This window comes from Leptonychotes weddellii, chromosome 4 (genome assembly GCF_054177405.1).
Source record: "Leptonychotes weddellii isolate Sample4059 chromosome 4, ASM5417740v2, whole genome shotgun sequence".
NCBI classification, from domain to species: domain Eukaryota; kingdom Metazoa; phylum Chordata; class Mammalia; order Carnivora; family Phocidae; genus Leptonychotes; species Leptonychotes weddellii.
Window position 1 is genome coordinate 17,466,436 of NC_138372.1, and position 8,577 is coordinate 17,475,012.

The 8,577-nt window shown below is 42.6% G+C and overlaps 1 protein-coding gene across 2 annotated transcripts; it reads right to left on the reverse strand.

Annotated features, from left to right (window-relative positions):
• Positions 1 to 852: 852 nt before the first annotated feature.
• SYF2 (SYF2 pre-mRNA splicing factor) lies at positions 853 to 8,314 on the reverse strand. Of its 2 annotated transcripts, XM_006737009.3 has the most exons (7): positions 8,208 to 8,313; positions 7,883 to 7,996; positions 5,551 to 5,676; positions 4,958 to 5,075; positions 4,491 to 4,581; positions 3,530 to 3,628; positions 853 to 2,775 (listed from the first exon to the last, which is right to left on the reverse strand). In XM_006737009.3, exons 1-7 carry the CDS (start codon positions 8,232 to 8,234, stop codon positions 2,610 to 2,612), a joined length of 741 nt encoding a protein of 246 aa, XP_006737072.1. In that variant the 5' UTR covers positions 8,235 to 8,313; the 3' UTR covers positions 853 to 2,609. The 2 variants fall into 2 exon arrangements, with proteins under 2 accessions (XP_006737072.1, XP_081673896.1); XM_081817770.1 differs by lacking the exon at positions 3,530 to 3,628 and having other exon boundaries at positions 8,208 to 8,314.
• Between the last annotated feature and the right edge of the window lie 263 nt (positions 8,315 to 8,577).

Sequence of the window (8,577 nt, forward strand, 5' to 3'; positions counted from 1 at the left end):
TTAATTTAAAAAATTTTTTAGACGAGACCCAAGCAGCAGTCAGTCTACAGCTAATTATTCTCCACTACGGAGGCAAAACCTTTTCAGCATCCTACCCCATGAATTATGAACTTTTCCATTCCAGCTGGTGGATAAACACTATTCCTGGCCACACGTGAATGCCAGGTACTACTCCCTCCACTCCATTCAAGTGGGTCTTTCCTCCCCATCATCAGCTCACACACATGCTGATCTTACTCTGCCTCATCCTGGAGGGGGCCCTCTCTGCACTTGCAGAGTTCCCTGTGGGCAGCTCCCTCCTCTCCCAGAAAGGCACTGCGAGCCCTTGCCACTGTGGTCTCCCCAGACTTCCAGCTCCATCTCCTCAACCAAGGGAGCTGCTGGGCTTCACCTGGGTTCTCCCTCCGCACACCACAACCTGGAAGTTCTTTAAAGGCAGTGAGCTGGGTGATCATACGGCTACCCATGTTTGTTTCCCCTCTTAAGAGTCCACTGGCCTTCCTGGCCTGATTTCCACGATCTTAAAAACTTGTTTCATATATACTATCCTTTTTTTTTTTTTTTCCGGTTGTTTCAAGTGGCAAGGTAAATCTGCTTCTTGTCACTCCATCTTGGTTGGAAGTAGAAGTCCCCTGTTCACTCCTTCAATTGGATTTTGTAATTTTCTACACATAGGTTTTATGAAGACCCTCTCATTAAATTTGTGTCTAAATATCTAATTTTTATTGTAACTATTTCCTCTCATCTCCATTCCTACTTCTAGATTAGATAAGCTGTTTATGTAATGTTTACACATGCATATTGACTTGTGTGTATGTACTATTTATCAACAGATGTCCTGAGATTGAACAATGCATTGATCATAAATTTATTCAGTGGCAAGAAACGAAGATGAGAGACACCTAGAGCTAGTGTAGCTACTCAGCAATGGCAACAGGGACTCAAGCTCTGCTCCACACTCCTCAGCACACTGACTTTTGTCCTCATACTTGTTACCTCATGGCACAACATGGCTGCTACAACTCTAGGCCTCATGTCTGTGATCAAAGCAGGAAGAAGGAAGGGGTAAGCAGGGAGTAGCAATTCCCTTACCAAGAAAGCAAAGAGTTTCTCAGAATAAATTAGTTGGTGTCCAACTGGCCAGCATGTGAACATTTGACCACCTATAATAGCAAGTCAATCTGGAGAAGCAAATGTTTAGCCGGAAATTTTGCCACAAATTCACAAAAAAAAAATCAGGGTTCTGGTGGGTAACAAAAGAACTGAGAATTGATATTGGACACACAACTAACGGGTCTACAAGCTACTCTTGCATTCTTAGAATAAACCTTGCTAGCTTATCGTGGACTATGCTTTTAAATACATTTGACAATGTTTTGACTTTTTTTTTTTTTTAAGCTATTGCAATATTCAGGATCAAAGACTTGAACTAAGATAGTGTAATGGAAATAGAAACATACTGAATATATGTTGGGAGGCAGCATCAAGGCCCTGTGATCAGACCTAACTGCACATAGAAATACTAGCAGCAGAAACAAAAGGAGTACAGAAATAGAAAGTGCTACATAAATTTTAAAAGGGAATAATCACCAGTGGTATTAAATGTTAAGCTGTCTTTAAACACAAATGCTGATATAATTTTGAAATTTTCTCTTTCAGATTTGGAATGTCCTCATTTTAAACAACACATAGAAAAAAGCTATTTACCAATCTTTCTCTCTGGACTTTTTATTAAAATAAAACTATTGTTGTGATAATAGGATAGTGGTCTTTATCTTTCAGATACTGAAATATTTATAGAGAAAAGTATACATTTAATATTTGCTTCAAAATAACATGGGCCTCATGGAGGGGAAAGTAGATAGAAATGAAGCTGAAACAAGACTGGCCAGGAGTTGATTACTGAAGATAGGTATTGGGTACATGGGATTCATTGTATTATTCTGTCTTCTTTTGACGGTTTTGAATTCCGCATAATTGAAGAAAAGATTTTAATGTTGATTCAATGGAAGCATGTAATTTTGCATATATATACAAATATTAGTTTTGAATGCTAGTGCTTTGTAGGGATCCTATTCCACAGGATATTTGCTTTTTCTAAAAGGAACTGTACATGATCAATATTCATGATGCTTCCTGAACTTGGTCATAAGAGGCCATGGGTAGAGAGGGCCCTCCAGTAACCATGGCCACCTTCCTCCTCGCTGTACTTAGCTTCCAAGTCTACAACCTCAAAAGGTTGCTGACTCCTACTCTACCTTTTGTCAAATTCATAACATTCAAAGCAACAATGACTGCATTTATGTACGCTGCAACAATCTTCAGCCCAAAATGCTTCAAAGATTAAATAATCATACCCATTTAAAATACATAGAAAAATAATTAGTATTTATACAAAGTAGATTTTTTACAAAACAAGTACACTACCTCTTAAAATACATCTATATCCAAGCACAGAAATGTGGGAATATACATGGAAGTATACGTTTAAGAAAAAGCATTTATTTCTAAATGTTGAGTGGAAAGGCAAAGTAGACGGAGTAGTGCTGGTTGAAGAGAACCTCAATTTGCCAGCATTCTCAAGCTTCTAAAAACAGTTCCTGAAGGGATTAGACCGCTGTTCCTCTCTCCAAATTCTGTTTAATTTCAGCTGTGTATTTCCCATAGAATCTTTCTGCCTTCTTGTTGAATTTGGCATTCCTTTCATTAATGTAGTCGATGTCTGCATCATCATTATAAGGACGTCTCCGGCTATACTTGTCTCGTTTTTCAATTCTGAAGGAAGAAGAAAAAAATTTACAAAATTCAAAATTGTCTTTTTTTTAAATCTTAATAAAACAGGGCCAAATAGTTAAGAACAGAATCAGTGCACCGAGAATAGCACCCTTGAAGGGTGGGGGAAGTTTTCATCAAGATCAAACTGAAATTGCTAATTGACAGCACAACGCCGGGTATGAACCCTGAAATTCAATAAATACAAACTCGTCCTTAGAATGCTTCTAAAAGAGCAATGATACACTGTTAGCCACTGGACACATGAAGCTCTACTTAGAAGAAAATGACAATACTTATATTAGTAAGAACCACAGCTAATATGAATGGAGTATACGCTATATACTGGTATTAATAGTTTTATGTATTAACTCCTAAAATAGAAATTAATTCTGCCTAATATTCACCCATATCAGTATTAAGAAACACAAATATAACAAAGGTTCATTTACTAGAACATTCGTACTTCTTCAAATCAAATAGTGGAATGCTTATGAAGGTCAAAGCCCTTAAACAATCATTTTCTTTGGACCTTTCCCTGCTTCAATTATGAGAACTCCATTTCAGCAATATTTTGCACCTCCCTCCCGTATCATATGGATTCAACTCACACATACTGTCTGTCCCCAAAACGACTACAGACGCTGAGTCAGAAATGAACAAAAACAGTATCTGCTCTTTCAATTCGCTCTAAGCACACTATGTCCATTTTGTCATTAAACGTTTAAAAGTTCAGGCTGCTGTACTGAGTACTCACTGTTTTTCCAGATCCATGACCATCCTATCAACCTCTTCTGTGGAAGGCACATGTGTTCCATGAAGAAGACTGTTGGATGTTGGGAAAAACTCTTCTCCACTGAAAAGACAGCAAAACGGACTTAAAGTAACACTAGACAGTTCCACATTTGCAAATTTCAAACCAAACTACCACTCCTGGTGAGCAATAAAATACATACATTATTTTACACATGACATTATATATATTATAATAGATACAGTGTTGAATGTGGGATCCTACCTTAACTTTTACATATATATATATATATATATATATATATATATACATACACACACACACACACACACACACACACACACACATAAAGCAAGCAAGCAAGCTAGAATTGGAAGGGACCTAAGATATCTCCTCTCCCAGCACCTTCATTCTACAGATTTAAGAGCCAAGGGCCAGAGATTAAGGGACATGCTTCTAGGTTCAGGTTCTTTCTCTTCCCACTAACGCAGGGGTCAGTTAACAACACCACCTGCTTTTGCAAACATCTGACTGGGTCCCAGCCACACCCATTTGTTCACGTATCCTCCATGGCTATTTTCACATCACAGCAGTGGAGTGGAGACCAAAGAGCCCACAAAGCCTAAAATATTTGCAGAAAATGTTCACCCATCCCGGCACTAAAGCATCCGGCCTCCTAAAACATCTGAGTAACTATGATAATCTGGTTGTTAAACTCTCAACACCTAGTCTTAGAATGCCCAGCTAGAACAATAACCAGGTGGTTAGCTGAACTGCTGTGGAGTGAGCAATAAATAGTATTGTCAAGGCCAGAAAGCATTCTTAGGCAGCTGTTAATGACCATTACCTAAGCTTTAAAGTGTGTTTGTATTTACCTATGTGTGTATGTATGTATACACCACACACACACACACCTATGTCCCTTTGCGATGAAACAGGACTTGCACTAATTCTGTCAACTTACTGTTTTTCTCTCAGTCTCTCATAAGTTTCCATGTCGGGTTTGATCTGCTTGGTCAGCCGATGATACTGGCGTAACTGAGCAGCAGCATAATCTAAAGATAAAAGGAGAATCGGAGAAGATATATTTCCCTGTTTTGTCATTATGATCCAGAATATCAGAATCATTAGTACTATTTGCACAAGACACTAAACATAGCTTCTATCCTGAAGATGCTGACGATACAGGCTTTTGTTACTTTTACCACAAAGAATAAAAGAATCCAGCTGGCTGAAGTACAGCTTTTTTCATTTCTGCCCATAAGATATTATTTGTATTTTTCTTGGGTTTAAGCCTCTTGGAGATTATTCCACTAAGGGACATATCATTTGGGGGGGGGGGGTGGAGCGCCTATCCTTTCTTAAAACCAGAAACACTGAAGGTAATGCTAATCTAATGGGGCCATTCAGTCAAGGGAAGGCAAGCTTTACCTGAGAATCCCAGGTCAGGGTTTTTCCTCCTCTTCTTCCTCTCCCATCTTTCTGCGTCTTCTGCACTGATCTCCAGCAACTTCACTTTCTCATAGTCCTCCCCTCTCGCTGCACATTCCTAAGAAGAGGGAAAAGAAGCTAATACCTGCAATGATGATCCAAGCAAGTATTGGATCTATTTTAAATCAAGGTTGAACAAAGGTATCAGGCAATACTTTAAAACTAATGATTATTATTTGGAGGAAATATGGGAACCTGCTATGGTGTGTAAGAGTGCGTGCCTCAATTTAAAACACATACTCAGCGGGTAGCAGGTGCCAGGCCCCTTGGAAATGTTTTACATGCACTGACTCGTTTAATTCCTCAGTAACTCGAATCATTGTTATTATAGTCCCCGTTTTACAGATGAGAAAACAGAGGCACAGAGAGGTGAAATAACTCCTCCAAAGTGTTGCTGCTAGTCAAGGGCAAGGCCACCACATGGACTCCAGCAGTCTGACCCCAGACCCAGTGTACAAAACCAGGTACTACAGTCACTGTACAGAAGAATGACTGAATAAACCACTTATGAAGTCAGCAGAGTAGATCCTAACCTTTTTCTTTTCTTCTTCCTGCAGTTCCCATTCCAGACGAGCTTTTCTGGCTTCCCAGTTAGCAGGTAACTTAAGTCTTTTATCTTCTTCAACAACTTCCTGGTGATTTAATTTACGAGCTTCATTCTAAAACCGTTAACACAAAATTTGTCAGCTGGGACATGAAAACAAATCCAAACAAAATCTTGCCCACTTTGAAAACGGTCAGGTAAGATACATTAACAAGGGGACTCTGTTTTATCCTAAAAGCAACAGATAGCCATCAAAGGATTTTAAGCAAGGGAATGGCCTAATTAGGGTTTTGTTGTTTTTTTTTTTAAAGATTTGAGAGAGAGAGAGAGCACGAGCGAGCACACGCACGAGCAAGAGGGGGAGAGGGAGAGAGAATCTCAAGCAGATTCTGCACTGAGCACAGAGCCCGATGAGGGGCTTGATCTCAGTACCCTGAGATCATGACCTGAGCTGAAACCAAGAATTGGATGCTTAACCGACTGAGCCACTCAGGCACCCCTCAATTCTCTTTTAATCCTAATTCAAGCAAAAAGCTTCAATTTGGGGCTGGAGGCTTTAACACTAATGTTAGTATCTCTAACCCTTTCCAAGTCACTCCTCCTCCTTAAATATTTTAACATTTTACTTTATGGCAAAGGAAAGGTATTTTCCATTTGAATTACTCCATGAAGTGTGATTTAAAATGAATTTAAGTGGGGTGCCTGGGTGGCTCAGTCGGTTAAGCGTCTGCCTTCGGCTCAGGTCATGATCTCAGGGTCCTGAGATGGAGCCCTGTCGGCGGGGAGTCTGCTTCTCCCTCTCCCCGACCCTCCCCCCTTTCCTTCCCACCCCCAGCTTGTGCTGTCTCAAATAAATCAAATCTTATAAAGTGAACTTAACTGCACACAACAAAATGAGTATATCATCTTAAGGACAACCTAAGTTAGAGGTTCCTTAGGTCACAGGTTGACGGCAGTTAGTCCAGGAAGCCATGTCTCCTAATTTCCAACCACATGTACTTTACACACAGTCCCTCCAAGTCAATATTTAAGTGTGTGTAATTCTTCATTAACTTTTTCTGGGCAAACAGAGATACTCCTCTCAACTACCATCCCTCTTACACTCTTGTACTCTTGGCTCTGGCAATGCCCTCCAGTTGAAAACACCAAGAACATACCTATAGTCAAAGTTGTGTTTGCTGCACTGAAGGAGAGCAAACCATGGGGAACTACAGGCATTTCGGTGAGGTGTTAGGAGAGGCCAGTTACAGGATTTGGGTTTTTATCAGGTGCCTGGGGTGGGGAGGTGAGGTTCAAGGGAGTATGGCGGTGCTCTGGATAAGACAGTGTCAGAAAGGCAGGGCATTCGATGACTGGGTACCCTGTTTTACTACAGGATTAACGGGGTGAGACCAATGCTGTAATTGATCCTAACAGTCACTGGAGTTAGCAGAAGAGGGGAATGTGTGGTCATTTCTGTGGTTTGAACAGTACTGTTTTTGTCTCACTCCAACAGTCAGAGTGATGTTGGGGGTTTGTGAAACCACAGCCAAGCTGTCAGTCAAGCCACTTAAGTGGAAATAGACCAGAGCTGCTTTTTCCTTTCTCAGCTCCAACTGCAGCCAGTTGTTTGCTGGACTCTTATCCCTAATATGAGTTCCCTTAATTTGCATTTGGTTCCTCTGCTTGGATATTTCTTCCTCCAATTTTTTTGTCTGATAATACCTTACACATCTTTCAAACGGTAGTTTAGGTGTCACCTCTTATATGAGGCACTCTCTGGAGCCCCTCAAACTGTATTCATCTCTCCTCTACACTCCCAGGGCACTTTGTTCTCAAAATTAGCATGCCATATTTCTGGCTAGAAAATCATCTCTTCTACTTAAGAGCAAAAGCCATAACATAATCAGCTAGTTTCCCACCAACTAGGTGAACCACTGACACTATAGACTTTCAGAGATTTGCTGATTATTTTTTAATGAACAGGCAACCAGCTCTCTTATTAACACGGACGAGTTTCTTCCAGCCTCCAGCTCCACATATCCCCTAGGTAAAACGAAGAGTTTGTCAGACTCATACAGCAGGGAGGCTGTTAGTAATAGAGACTCCCAAACCTAGCCCAGATTAGTTAAATCAGAAGTGGGTGACAGGAGGGTTAGAAAGAGCATGTATTATTTTCAAAGGTGATTTCAATCTGCTGCCAGGGTTGAGAACCACTGGGAAAGATCTTTCATCCAGTTCTGCGGGTCTGTCAAGCCTGGTTTTGCGGCTTCCTCGTCCCTCCACAAACGCGCACGGGCCTGCCAGAACGACCAGCCTCAGCCGCCTTGGAGAATACTCACCCGCTTCAGGTGCAGCTCCCGGAATTTGCGCAGCCTCTGTTCGCGCTTCTGGGCGGCCAGTTCCGCGGCCTCCGCCAGGGGCTGCCCCCCCTCCTCCGCGCTGTCCACCGGCACCTGCGGCGAGGAGGACCAACTGGAGGCGGGACGGCCCGGGCTGATTCCCCGCCGGTCCCGCCGGGCCGGGCCGAGCCCTCACACCGACCCCGACTTCATGGCGTCTGCGCCTCCCTGGCCCGGCACCCAGGCATCTCCTCCACCTCTCGCCTTTTGTGTCCCCCCGGAGCTCCCCCCACAAAAATCCCTGGGTAGAGCCGGCGGAACTTACCTTCTCGGCTAAAATCGCAGCCGCCATCACAATCTCTCTTTCGCCACTTCCGGCAACAACACAGAGCACTTCCGTCTGCCTATGGCCCACCCAGCCGATACGTATTAAGAAACCTACTATAAGCCCCGCCCCTTCCTGGAGGTCTCAGGAGCTTGGGACCAATCCCTGCCACTTTTAACACTGGGACGTTTTCGATTGGGTAGGGCCTTGCGCAGCCGCAAGAGGCCTCAGAGGCAAGGGCGGGGAAGCGCTCGGAAGGCGACAGCTAGGAGGGACCGGCGGGACCTGGAGCCGGATAGGAAGTCATCACAAGTGCATGCCACTCCCTGGAGCGAAGAGTGTTTGCCATTCAGCGCTTAGTCTCAGTGTC